The sequence below is a fragment of the Eucyclogobius newberryi genome, unplaced genomic scaffold (genome assembly GCF_026437365.1).
Source record: "Eucyclogobius newberryi isolate DKJ021-1_F unplaced genomic scaffold, fEucNew1.0.hap1 SCAF_13, whole genome shotgun sequence".
Classification (NCBI taxonomy): domain Eukaryota; kingdom Metazoa; phylum Chordata; class Actinopteri; order Gobiiformes; family Gobiidae; genus Eucyclogobius; species Eucyclogobius newberryi.
The window spans coordinates 2,961,595-2,977,297 of NW_027315757.1; the positions used below are offsets into that span (position 1 = coordinate 2,961,595).

Genomic DNA, 15,703 nt, shown 5'->3' on the forward strand with positions numbered 1-15,703 from the left:
TCAATCTGCAAATCAAGACCAGGAACTCAGATATTTATCCTACTCTGATAAGACCTGCCCACCGGGCGGGGCCTCGTGAGAAAGGGTGTTTTTGGTGTCACCAGAAAATATAGCCCTTACTGTTTCACTATTATTATTAGTATAATACATTGATATGTTACACCTTACCACCGCTTCTTTGTCCCTTCTTTGTCCCTTCTTTGTCCCTTGTTTGTCCCTTGTTTGTCCCTTGTTATTCCCTTGTTTGTGTGGTTTCTTCAGGTGTTGGTTGATGTGTTATTAGCAGAAGAAGAACTCATTAACGCTAGCTTCTGCATATTAGAGGGAAGTTTATTACAGCAGAATCAAAATACATACATTTAGATATGGTGGAACAATCTCCTTCACAAAAGGCAACCTCCTTCCTGCATTCCAGAGTTAATCAAATAAACCAAGTTCTGTCTCAGCAGACGCTTCATTTGTTCACCAACAATGACAGTAAAACCTTTGCTGATGCTGATTCTGATATAATCATGGTTTACCACATTCTGACTTTGAACCTTGTAATCATTTTAAATGGTCTAGTACAGAAGAGAGATTTATTCTGTATAGAACTGTAAATGTTACTAATTACAATTATGTTCTTTCAGGACGTGTTTTGGCAGACGTACTCCACAGGTAAGGAGCATTAACCTTAAAAGACACTTATTACACCACTATAACTATCATTGTGATTTTTTGCTCCATCAAAAACAAACTATGTTTACTTTTCTGAGATTGTCTTCAGAATAGACACAAACGATTCAAGAGGTTTATGTTTATAACAGCCATGGTGCTCATTTTTCTAATGTACTTTACTTTGCTGCCAGCAGAGGGTGTCTGTCCTTCAATCAGAGCTTTTAAGTCGGGACAGTTTGCTCTCTGATCATATAAACTTTCATCTGGAAACTTCGACACTGTCCAATCTGCACCTAAATATATGTTATTACTTAATTTAAAGGGGATTCATTCTGCTAAATCAGCTCTTGTGAGTCTTTAACCTTGTGTTTCCTCAGCATTAGTTTGCTCACAGTTGAATTTGGATTGTTTCTTGCACGTTTGAGTCAATCCTGTTTTGGCCTCAAACTGAAGGGTTTTCACCTACCCCCCTATCCCCGCCCACAGCCTGTACTTAGTTGAGATTATATGAAAAATTGAGACTGTGAGTGACAAGCGGTTCTAAAATGTAATTGAGAACATTTTCAATACAAAAAACATGTAAATGAAAATCTGCTGCTTGTTACAGTGAAATGTCACTTCTTTCACGATAAAATGACAGTTCTGCCGTTTTGAACAGGAAGTCAATGGTCCTGTTTGTATTACTAAGCTGTTTTAGCTCAATATTGCAGTTTAAAATGAACAAAATTAAAATGATGAGCAACTTTTGTTAGAGTTTAAAACTATGTACCTGAAAATACATTAAAAAAATCTCCTTTAATCCACTTCATCCACAGATTTCTCAGGGACAATGTAACTTCAAACGCTGTTTTCTCACCGAGACGTACAGATCAGGGGTCTCATTTATAGAGGGTCCAAACATACAAAATGGGGTCCAAAATGAACTTACCTGATTCCCACGTTACTTAAACTCTGCCCCCTGTGGACAGAGACGAGACAGAAGGTGATCTGAGCTCAGGGAGGAGAGAAGCATCCGTGAGGAGGAGATGAGCTGCTGGAGTGCGTACCGAGGGTTCTATCAATCGGAATGTTTGGGTTTTGTCCCCACGTACTCTTTTATAAATGAGACCTCTGCCGTTAAAGTAGCACCTACAAGCACCAAGCTTTACAATATTGTATTTAACAAGATTTTTAAAAGTTTTTACTCCCAAAAAAAGAAGTGAATGTTAAAAATCAAGCTTATTTTGCTTAAGATTTAGTTTACTCATATTCCACAGAGGACATCCTGTAAATACAGAACACCTGGCTGTCCATTTTTCAGACTGATGTGTAATACATTATATTTAAAATACATCTATATAAGTAAAGAGGGAGAAGATGATTCAAATTGAAATATCTAAATGTAAGATAGTTTCCCTATTCACTGCAGTGTCTTTCCTTAATGAGCAAGGACAGTATCTTAATTATCATAACGCTTTATGATTTTGTATGGGTTTGAGTCACAGTGGCCTTTGTGTTCAACTGGTAAAAGTAACTTAGTAACATAAGTAACGTAACATCTAGCTGTATACTCTGAGTTTTCTGCGTGTTTCTGTCTGTGCAGGCGACGCCCCCAAAGTGGACGTCTCCGGTCTGGTGGCGGGAATCGTGGCTTTGCTGGTGTCCGCTGTGATCGCCACTGTCCTGGGAGTCTACTGCTACAAGGCCCGCCACAAGTCCAGAGCCTCACGGTAAGACCCCAAGCAACATAAAAACCCAGCATAAGATGAACTTCAACCCTAACAAAGGAAACATGTGGAAAAGAAATAACATTCTTATACAAACAAATATCCAAAGAGAATCTACAAATGTTGAGCCCGATCATGTCAGTAACAAGGATCCATTATCCACCACGCATTCATTCATTTCCTACCGCGTGTTCCCGCTCGGGGTCGCACAGGAGCCTACCCAGTGCCTTTGGGCCTTAGGGGGGGTACACCCAGCCCGTCACAGGGTTAACACAGAGACTCACAGACAACCATTCTCACGTTCATTTACCAGGGCCAATTTACCTAACTACCTGTCCACAATCCTCAACTAAATACAGGGATATGTTTTGCTATGCAGTTTTAATTAGAATTAGCGATTGTTTAACTTGTAAAAATGCAGTTTTGGTATAGACACACGCATTGACTGCTCTTTTGTCGACATTTGCCCTAAAAAATCCAAGAAACAAGGAGCAAGAGATGAGTAAAACGGTGAAAAAGTGCAGGAAATGCTTCGGGAGCTAAACAATCTAAGCTGACGGACCGTGGACTGGCCTCAGTGGAAAATGGACTGTCTGACAAGCGAACGAGGCTAACATAACCAGCACAGCTCCTGGAGGGACGCCCCGCAGCTAAGCCCCGCCCCCGGTGAGGACTCCCTAGGCCTGTGCTTGTTGTACAGAGGAGAGCACATAGCTTTACAACAGCTGGCCCTTATCTTACATCAAATGCACCGTGAAATGGTGTCATTGAGAGCTGAGGTCAGGGCAGAGAATGGTGCCCAGGTCGACAGAGTAGACACTAGAGTTTTGGCGCTGATTACTAACCTTGTATGGATTATATGGAGCAAAGAAGACACACTTACCCTAACCCTTTAACCCTAGAGGTCTCCTTTAACCCTGGAGGTCTCCTTTAACCCTAGAGGTCTCCTTAACCCTAGAGGTCTCCTCAACCCTAGAGGTCTCCTTTAACTCTGGAGGTCTCCTTTAACTCTGGAGGTCTCCTTAACCCTGGAGGTCTCCTTTGACCCTAGAGGTCTCCTTTAACCCTAGAGGTCTCCTTTAACCCTGGAGGTCTCCTTAACCCTAGAGGTCTCCTTTAACCCTTGCAGCCTTCATGACACGTTCCTTCTCACGATCGTTAATAAATCACATTATCAGGCCTCGTGGTTCATCAGCTGCTGGTCTTGTTGCCATGACGATGTGCTCTTCGATTGTCATGTGAGGGTCTTCAACTCCTGAGCCATCAATGTGCTCAGGGATGATCTTCTCCCCCCGAGACTCCAACAAGCCTGAGTCTGGACTCAAAATCCAGGATCTTATTTATGTTCATATTATTGTCGTTGCCTTGGCCTGCAGCGCCTCCTTCTCCTCCCTCATAGCCTGCAGAGCCTCCTTCTCCTCCCTCATAGCCTGCAGAGCCTCCTTCTCCTCCCTCATAGCCTGCAGCGCCTCCTTCTCCTCCCTCATAGCCTGCAGAGCCTCCTTCTCCTCCCTCATAGCCTGCAGCGCCTCCTTCTCCTCCCACATAGCCTGCAGCGCCTCCTTCTCCTCCCTCATAGCCTGCAGAGCCTCCTTCTCCTCCCTCATAGCCTGCAGCGCCTCCTTCTCCTCCCTCATAGCCTGCAGAGCCTCCTTCTCCTCCCTCATAGCCTGCAGCGCCTCCTTCTCCTCCCACATAGTCTGCAGCGCCTCCTTCTCCTCCCTCATAGCCTGCAGCGCCTCCTTCTCCTCCCTCATAGCCTGCAGAGCCTCCTTCTCCTCCCTCATAGCCTGCAGCGCCTCCTTCTCCTCCCACATAGTCTGCAGCGCCTCCTTCTCCTCCCTCATAGCCTGCAGCGCCTCCTTCTCCTCCCTCATAGCCTGCAGCGCCTCCTTCTCCTCCCTCATAGTCTGCAGCGCCTCCTTCTCCTCCCTCATAGCCTGCAGCGCCTCCTTCTCCTCCCTCATAGTCTGCAGCGCCTCCTTCTCCTCCCTCATAGCCTGCAGCGCCTCCTTCTCCTCCCTCATAGTCTGCAGCGCCTCCTTCTCCTCCCTCATAGCCTGCAGCGCCTCCTTCTCCTCCCTCATAGTCTGCAGCACCTCCTTCTCCTCCCTCATAGTCTGCAGCGCCTCCTTCTCCTCCCTCATAGTCTGCAGCGCCTCCTTCTCCTCCCTCATAGTCTGCAGCGCCTCCTTCTCCTCCCTCATAGCCTGCAGCGCCTCCTTCTCCTCCCTCATAGCCTGCAGCGCCTCCTTCTCCTCCCACATAGTCTGCAGCGCCTCCTTCTCCTCCCTCATAGCCTGCAGCGCCTCCTTCTCCTCCCTCATATTCTGCAGCGCCTCCTTCTCCTCCCTCATAGTCTGCAGCGCCTCCTTCTCCTCCCTCATAGCCTGCAGCGCCTCCTTCTCCTCCCTCATAGCCTGCAGCGCCTCCTTCTCCTCCCTCATAGTCTGCAGCGCCTCCTTCTCCTCCCTCATAGCCTGCAGCGCCTCCTTCTCCTCCCTCATAGTCTGCAGCGCCTCCTTCTCCTCCCTCATAGTCTGCAGCGCCTCCTTCTCCTCCCTCATAGTCTGCAGCGCCTCCTTCTCCTCCCTCATAGTCTGCAGCGCCTCCTTCTCCTCCCTCATAGCCTGCAGCGCCTCCTTCTCCTCCCTCATAGTCTGCAGCGCCTCCTTCTCCTCCCTCATAGCCTGCAGCGCCTCCTTCTCCTCCCTCATAGCCTGCAGCGCCTCCTTCTCCTCCCACATAGTCTGCAGCGCCTCCTTCTCCTCCCACATAGTCTGCAGCGCCTCCTTCTCCTCCCTCATAGTCTGCAGCGCCTCATTCTCCTCCCTCATAGCCTGCAGCGCCTCCTTCTCCTCCCTCATAGTCTGCAGCGTCTCCTTCTCCTCCCTCATATTCTGCAGCGCCTCCTTCTCCTCCCACATAGTCTGCAGCGCCTCCTTCTCCTCCCTCATAGCCTGCAGCGCCTCCTTCTCCTCCCTCATAGCCTGCAGCGCCTCCTTCTCCTCCCTCATAGCCTGCAGCGCCTCCTTCTCCTCCCTCATAGCCTGCAGCGCCTCCTTCTCCTCCCTCATAGCCTGCAGCGCCTCCTTCTCCTCCCTCATAGCCTGCAGCGCCTCCTTCTCCTCCCTCATAGCCTGCAGCGCCTCCTTCTCCTCCCACATAGTCTGCAGCGCCTCCTTCTCCTCCCACATAGTCTGCAGCGCCTCCTTCTCCTCCCTAATAGTCTGCAGCGCCTCATTCTCCTCCCTCATAGCCTGCAGCGCCTCCTTCTCCTCCCTCATATTCTGCAGCGCCTCCTTCTCTTCCCACATGGTCTGCAGCGCCTCCTTCTCCTCCCTCATAGTCTGCAGCGCCTCCTTCTCCTCCCTCATAGCCTGCAGCGCCTCCTTCTCCTCCCTCATAGCCTGCAGCGCCTCCTTCTCCTCCCTCATAGCCTGCAGCGCCTCCTTCTCCTCCCTCATATTCTGCAGCGCCTCCTTCTCCTCCCTCATAGTCTGCAGCGCCTCCTTCTCCTCCCTCATAGCCTGCAGCACCTCCTTCTCCTCCCTCATAGTCTGCAGCGCCTCCTTCTCCTCCCTCATAGTCTGCAGCGCCTCCTTCTCCTCCCTCATAGTCTGCAGCGCCTCCTTCTCCTCCCACATAGTCTGCAGCGCCTCCTTCTCCTCCCTCATAGTCTGCAGCGCCTCCTTCTCCTCCCTCATAGTCTGCAGCGCCTCCTTCTCCTCCCTCATAGTCTGCAGCGCCTCCTTCTCCTCCCTCATAGTCTGCAGCGCCTCCTTCTCCTCCCACATAGTCTGCAGCGCCTCCTTCTCCTCCCACATAGTCTGCAGCGCCTCCTTCTCCTCCCTCATAGTCTGCAGCGCCTCCTTCTCCTCCCTCATAGTCTGCAGTGCCTCCTTCTCCTCCCACATAGTCTGCAGCGCCTCCTTCTCCTCCCTCATAGCCTGCAGCGCCTCCTTCTCCTCCCTCATATTCTGCAGCGCCTCCTTCTCCTCCCTCATAGTCTGCAGCGCCTCCTTCTCCTCCCACATAGTCTGCAGTGCCTCCTTCTCCTCCCACATAGTCTGCAGCGCCTCCTTCTCCTCCCTCATAGTCTGCAGCGCCTCCTTCTCCTCCCTCATAGTCTGCAGTGCCTCCTTCTCCTCCCACATAGTCTGCAGTGCCTCCTTCTCCTCCCACATAGTCTGCAGCGCCTCCTTCTCCTCCCACATAGTCTGGTCAGTCAATGTAAGGTGATCTCTCCTCCACCCGAATTCAGCCAGCTTTGTTTATCGGCCCAAAGCTGCTACGTCGGGTCTGTTAGCCATGTTAGCCATGTTAGCCATGTTGGCCTTGTTAGCCATGTTAGCCATGTTAGCCATGTTGGCCTTGTTAGCCATGTTAGCCATGTTAGCCATGTTAGCCATGCTAGCCATGCTAGCCATGTTAGCCATGTTAGCCATGTTAGCCATGCTAGCCATGTTAGCCATGTTAGCCTTGTTAGCTTGTGAAGCGAGCAAGTTTTTCACCAGAGCCATGGACCGTCAGCTCTGTTAGCACCACCAGGCTTGTGTTCGCTCATCTTAGTCCTGGTTTCGTGGGATTTGGGGGTAAAACTGCTTTTTAATAAAACGCAGTGCGTCTTGACTCGTGAACCGTACTTTGGTTCAACATGAAGAGTTCACGTCAATGTGTCTGTGCGGGTGCAGCGCTCCAGTGAGGCTGGCAGGAGATGGCTGTCCGGCTGCAGAGATGGTGCCTCTGGCTGGGATCTCAGGTCCAACTTTACCCAGCTACAATGAGGCTCTGACCAGGAGCGGGCAGCATGACGCGCCCCCTCCTCCCTACTCCGGGTGAGTACTCAAGTACAAATAAAAAGTACACAACAAAAATGTGTTTGGTGTGTTTGTGTTTGTGTTTGTGCATAAAGTACAATGAAACAAGGTTTTTCATTGCACAATCAAAAGTGGACAATGGGGTGATGCCCCTCCTGGCAATTGTTTTGTCTAAAAACAATATCATTTGTTTATATGTTATTTTATTATTTGTTTATATATGTAAAAGAATTGTATTGTAAAATGTTTTTTTTTTTAAATGGGATATACCACCGGAACATAACTGAAGTGGCTGATATCACAAAATCCTACCAATGGTTAGAAAGAGCCGGTCTGAAGGACAGAGGCCCTGATCATGGCAGCACAGGAGCAGGACAGGAGCAGGACAGGAGCAGGACAGGAGCAGGACAGGAGCAGGACAGGAGCAGGACAGGGGCAGGACAGGGGCAGGACAGGAGCAGGACAGGAGCAGGACAGGGGCAGGACAGGGGCAGGACAGGAGCAGGACAGGAGCAGGACAGGGGCAGGACAGGGGCAGGACAGGAGCAGGACAGGGGCAGGACCTGAACACCAGATCAATACAGGCCCAGATAAGACCCAAGGTGCAGCTGTGCAAAAGGCCCTGAGACCAGCCCACACATAACTGCAGGTGCAGATGCTGCAGGGACAGAACAAATGGAGCTCCATCACCAGGAGCTGACATAGTGTAAGAAACATATATATATATATATATATATATATATAGATATATATATATATATATATATATATATATATATATATATATATATATATATATATATATATATATATAGATATACATATAGATATAGATATAGATATATATATATATATATATATATATATATATATATATATATATATATATATATATATATATATATATATAGATATAGATATATATATATACACACATAGTGCACAGAAACATCTGTGCAGAGTACGGGCTGGAGACCCCAAGGACAAAGTGGAAACACCTCCAAAGGTGGTGGAGAACGACCAAGCCAAGGTCCTCTGGGACTTCCAGATACAGACAGACAGAATGGTAATGGAACCAACCGGACATAGTGGTGGTCTCAAGGGTCAGAGGAAAGCCGTGGTGCTGGACGTTGCAGTTCATGAGATGGAAACATCCGGAATAAGGAACACGAGAAACTAGAGAAATCCCAGGGCCTCAGAGAGGAGCTGGAGAAGGTCTGGAGCGTGAAGGTATCGGTGGTGCTGTAGTGACCGGAGCACTTGGGGCAGTGGCCCCCAAACTGGAGGAATGACTTGAGCAGATCCAGGAAAAACATCAGACATCTCAGTCCAGAAAAGTGCAGGAACAGCAAAGATACTGAAGAAGCCTCAAGCTCCCAGGGGCCTCTGGTAGAGGACCCGAGCTTGAAGGGGGATAAATAGAGACCGCCCGCAGAGGGTGCGGTCTGCTGCACGACGCAGCCTGCGTCTCTTTTCTACTTACCTCGTGGGGCTATTTAAAAATCGCCCCTGAGCCATGGAAAAGCAAAGGGAAACTTTAGCCAATCACGTTCCAAGAAAAATGGACAGCTTCACTGTGGGAAAAAACAAAGTCAAACTTTCTCAAATGCTCCCAGTTCATCGTAGTGTTTACGCCATGGAGCTGCTCCGTCCTGGGCTGTCCTCTGGACTCGGTGCAGGAGGTGGGGGACAGAAGGGTCCTGGCTAAACTCACATCTATGCTGGACCATGAGTGTCACCCCCTGCAGGACACTCTGTCCACTGCAGGACACTCTGTCCCCTGCAGGACACTCTGTCCACTGCAGGACACTCAGTCCACTCTGGAGCAGCTTCATGCCATCATGTCAAACAGCCCCATATTTCTCATCACAGTTTTCCAAATATTTGGATCAACAATTATAGGGTAAAGATGGATAATGTGGGACAGTAAAATGCCAACCTTTGTTTTTTAATACTCTAGACTAACAATGGTTCACAATTTCACTTGCGGGGGCAGCAGGACACACTGTCCACTGCAGAAGTCTGGGAGTCCCTGGGCTGTCCTCTGGACTCGGTGCAGGAGGTGGGGGACAGAAGGGTCCTGGCTAGATTCACATCTACACAACTGACATGATGGCATGAAGCTGCTCCAGAGTGGACAGAGTGTCCTGCAGGGGACAGAGTGTCCTGCAGTGGACAGAGTGTCCTGCAGGGGACAGCCCAGGGACTCCCAGACTCCCAGACTTTCCCATCCCGAGGCGTTCCCAGGCCAGAGAGAGACGTAGTCCCTCCAGCGTGTCCTGGGTCTTCCCCAGGACCTCTTCTTATGCCTTCATATAATTATTATTCCTGTGGGGAATAATTATTATATGAAAGCATAAGTAGGCCCACAGTACACAGGGGCCCATCAAGGCTCTGCACCACACTTTATATACACTTTATACACACTTTATACACACTTTATACACACTTTATGAAATTTCCCCATGTGGGACAATAAAGGAATATCTTATCTTATCTTATATACACTATACACACTTTATACACACTTTATACACACTTTATATACACTATACACACTTTATACACACTTTATACACACTTTATATACACTATACACACTTTATACACACTTTATACACACTTTATATACACTTTATACACACTTTATACACACTTTATACACACTTTATATACACTATACACACTTTATACACACTTTATACACACTTTATACACACTTTATATACACTTTATACACACTTTATATACACTATACACACTTTATACACACTTTATACACACTTTATACACACTTTATATACACTTTATACACACTTTATATACACTATACACACTTTATACACACTTTATACACACTTTATACACACTTTATATACACTATACACACTTTATACACACTTTATACACACTTTATACACACTTTATACACACTTTATATACACTATACACACTTTATACACACTTTATATACACTTTATACACACTTTATATACACTTTATACACACTTTATACACACTTTATACACACTTTATACACACTTTATACACACTTTATATACACTTTATATACACTTTATACACACTTTATACACACTTTATACACACTATGTACACTTTATGTACACTTTATACACACTTTATACACACTTTATACACACTTTATGAAATTTCCCCATGTGGGACAATAAAGGAATATCTTATCTTATCTTATATACACTATACACACTTTATACACACTTTATACACACTTTATACACACTATACACACTTTATACACACTTTATACACACTTTATATACACTATACACACTTTATACACACTTTATACACACTTTATATACACTTTATATACACTTTATACACACTTTATACACACTTTATACACACTTTATATACACTATACACACTTTATACACACTTTATACACACTTTATACACACTTTATATACACTTTATACACACTTTATATACACTATACACACTTTATACACACTTTATACACACTTTATACACACTTTATATACACTTTATACACACTTTATATACACTATACACACTTTATACACACTTTATACACACTTTATACACACTTTATATACACTATACACACTTTATACACACTTTATACACACTTTATACACACTTTATACACACTTTATATACACTATACACACTTTATACACACTTTATATACACTTTATACACACTTTATATACACTTTATACACACTTTATACACACTTTATACACACTTTATACACACTTTATACACACTTTATATACACTTTATATACACTTTATACACACTTTATACACACTTTATACACACTATGTACACTTTATGTACACTTTATACACACTTTATACACACTTTATACACACTTTATACACACTTTATATACACTTTATACACACTTTATACACACTTTATACACACTTTATACACACTTTATATACACTATACACACTTTATACACACTTTATACACACTTTATACACACTTTATACACACTTTATATACACTATACACACTTTATACACACTTTATATACACTTTATACACACTTTATATACACTTTATACACACTTTATACACACTTTATACACACTTTATACACACTTTATATACACTTTATATACACTTTATACACACTTTATACACACTTTATACACACTATGTACACTTTATGTACACTTTATACACACTTTATACACACTTTATACACACTTTATACACACTTTATACACACTATGTACACTTTATGTACACTTTATACACACTTTATACACACTTTATACACACTATGTACACTTTATGTACACTTTATACACACTTTATACACACTTTATACACACTTTATACACACTTTATACACACTTTATACACACTTTATACACACTTTATATACACTGTATACACACTTTATACACACTTTATATACACTTTATATACACTTTATACACACTTTATACACACTTTATACACACTTTATATACACTTTATACGCACTTTATATACACTATACACACTTTATACACACTTTATACACACTTTATACACACTTTATATACACTTTATACACACTTTATATACACTATACACACTTTATACACACTTTATACACACTTTATACACACTTTATATACACTATACACACTTTATACACACTTTATACACACTTTATACACACTTTATACACACTTTATATACACTATACACACTTTATACACACTTTATATACACTTTATACACACTTTATATACACTTTATACACACTTTATACACACTTTATACACACTTTATACACACTTTATACACACTTTATATACACTTTATATACACTTTATACACACTTTATACACACTTTATACACACTATGTACACTTTATGTACACTTTATACACACTTTATACACACTTTATACACACTTTATACACACTTTATATACACTTTATACACACTTTATACACACTTTATACACACTTTATACACACTTTATATACACTATACACACTTTATACACACTTTATACACACTTTATACACACTTTATACACACTTTATATACACTATACACACTTTATACACACTTTATATACACTTTATACACACTTTATATACACTTTATACACACTTTATACACACTTTATACACACTTTATACACACTTTATACACACTTTATATACACTTTATATACACTTTATACACACTTTATACACACTTTATACACACTATGTACACTTTATGTACACTTTATACACACTTTATACACACTTTATACACACTTTATACACACTATGTACACTTTATGTACACTTTATACACACTTTATACACACTTTATACACACTATGTACACTTTATGTACACTTTATACACACTTTATACACACTTTATACACACTTTATACACACTTTATACACACTTTATACACACTTTATACACACTTTATATACACTGTATACACACTTTATACACACTTTATATACACTTTATACACACTTTATACAAACTTTATACACACTTTATATACACTATACACACTTTATACACACTTTATACACACTTTATACACACTATATACACTTTATGTACACTTTATACACACTTTATACACACTTTATACACACTTTATACACACTATGTACACTTTATGTACACTTTATACACACTTTATACACACTTTATACACACTATGTACACTTTATGTACACTTTATACACACTTTATACACACTTTATACACACTTTATACACACTTTATACACACTTTATACACACTTTATATACACTTTATACACACTTTATACACACTTTATATACACTATACACACTTTATACACACTTTATATACACTATACACACTTTATACACACTTTATACACACTTTATATACACTTTATACACACTTTATACACACTTTATACACACTATATACACTTTATGTACACTTTATACACACTTTATACACACTTTATACACACTTTATATACACTTTATACACACTTTATACACACTTTATACACACTTTATATACACTATACACACTTTATACACACTTTATACACACTTTATACACACTTTATATACACTTTATACACACTTTATACACACTTTATACACACTTTATATACACTTTATACACACTTTATACACACTTTATACACACTTTATACACACTTTACATACACTTTATATACACTTTATACACACTTTATATACACTTTATACACACTTTACACACACTTTATACACACTTTATACACACTTTATACACACTTTATATACACTTTATATACACTTTATATACACTTTATACACACTTTATACACACTTTATACACACTTTATACACACTTTATATACACTTTATACACACTTTATACACACTTTATACACACTTTATATACACTTTATACACACTTTATACACACTTTATACACACTTTATATACACTTTATACACACTTTATACACACTTTATATACACTTTATACACACTTTATATACACTGTATACACACTTTATATACACTTTATACACACTTTATACACACTTTATACACACTTTATACACACTTTATATACACTTTATACACACTTTATACACACTTTATATACACTTTATATACACTTTACACACACTTTATACACACTTTATACACACTTTATATACACTTTATACACACTTTATACACACTTTATACACACTTTATACACACTTTATATACACTTTATACACACTTTATACACACTTTATATACACTTTATATACACTTTATACACACTTTATATACACTTTATGCACACTTTATACACACTTTATACACACTTTATACACACTTCACACACACTTTATATACACTTTATACACACTTTATACACACTTTATATACACTTTATATACACTTTATACACACTTTATACACACTTTATACACACTTCACACACAGACTTTATATACACTTTATACACACTTTATACACACTTCACACACACTTTATATACACTTTATACACACTTTATATACACTTTATATACACAATGACTGGTGTCCCACTTTATCAATGACTGGCGTCCCACTTTATCAATGACTGGTGTCCCACTTTATCAATGACTGGTGTCCCACTTTATCAGTGACTGGTGTCCCACTTTATCAATGACTGGTGTCCCACTTTATCAATGACTGGTGTCCCACTTTATCAGTGACTGGTGTCCCACTTTATCAGTGACTGGTGTCCCACTTTATCAGTGACTGGTGTCCCACTTTATCAATGACTGGTGTCCCACTTTATCAGTGACTGGTGTCCCACTTTATCAATGACTGGTGTCCCACTTTATCAGTGACTGGTGTCCCATAAAATGCAAATATGTCGACGAGTATTATTATTTAGAGAGAGTATTTTTGTGCTTCTACAAGCTGCACTGACAAGGCTCTCACCACAGGGGGGCGCCATCGGAGCCGGGGGAGAATGCAGGAGCGATGGAGAACCACTAGAGGCACCTCTTCTACTGCTGTTTTCCCTGGTTATTACTGTAATATTTATAAGAGTGATTTACTCTGTTACTTTCATTGTGTCTGTGCCAAATAAAGTCTGTGTCCACTTGGTTTGAGCCTGTTTTCTCCTGATGGACTGTGGTAAATGTGGGACATGTGGTGGGACATGGTGGGACAAGTGGTGGGACATGGTGGGACATGTGGTGGGACATGTGGTGGGACATGTGGTGGGACATGGTGGGACATGTGGTGGGACATGGTGGGACATGTGGTGGGACATGTGGTGGGACATGTGGTGGGACATGGTGGGACATGTGGTGGGACATGTGGTGGGACATGTGGTGGGACATGGTGGGACATGTCGTGGGACATGGTGGGACATGGTGGGACATGTGGTGGGACATGTGGTGGGACATGGTGGGACATGTGGTGGGACCTGTGGTGGGACATGTGGTGGGACATGGTGGGACATGTCGTGGGACATGGTGGGACATGTGGTGGGACATGTGGTGGGACATGGTGGGACATGTGGTGGGACATGTGGTGGGACATGTCGTGGGACATGTCGTGGGACATGGTGGGACATGTGGTGGGACATGTGGTGGGACATGTGGTGGGACATGGTGGGACATGTGGTGGGACATGTGGTGGGACATGTGGTGGGACATGGTGGGACATGTCGTGGGACATGGTGGGACATGTGGTGGGACATGTGGTGGGACATGTGGTGGGACATGGTGGGACATGTGGTGGGACATGTGGTGGGACATGTGGTGGGACATGTGGTGGGACATGGTGGGACATGTGGTGGGACATGTGGTGGGACATGTGGTGGGACATGTGGTGGGACATGGTGGGACATGTGGTGGGACATGTGGTGGGACATGTGGTGGGACATGGTGGGACATGTGGTGGGACATGTGGTGGGACATGTGGTGGGACATGTGGTGGGACATGGTGGGACATGTGGTGGGACATGTGGTGGGACATGTGGTGGGACATGGTGGGACATGTGGTGGGACAT

General features: G+C 42.8%; 1 protein-coding gene across 1 annotated transcript in view; it reads left to right on the forward strand.

Annotated features, from left to right (window-relative positions):
- Positions 1-14,728, forward strand: part of prrg2 (proline rich Gla (G-carboxyglutamic acid) 2) — a 30,930-nt gene extending 16,202 nt beyond the window's left edge. The window contains exons 4-7 of the mRNA XM_072442086.1: positions 630-657; positions 2,240-2,366; positions 7,058-7,201; positions 14,628-14,728. Coding sequence (XP_072298187.1) covers positions 630-657; positions 2,240-2,366; positions 7,058-7,201; positions 14,628-14,679 — 351 coding nt within the window. The 3' untranslated portion in view covers positions 14,680-14,728. The remainder of the gene's footprint in view (positions 1-629; positions 658-2,239; positions 2,367-7,057; positions 7,202-14,627) is intronic.
- The last annotated feature ends 975 nt before the right edge of the window (positions 14,729-15,703 follow it).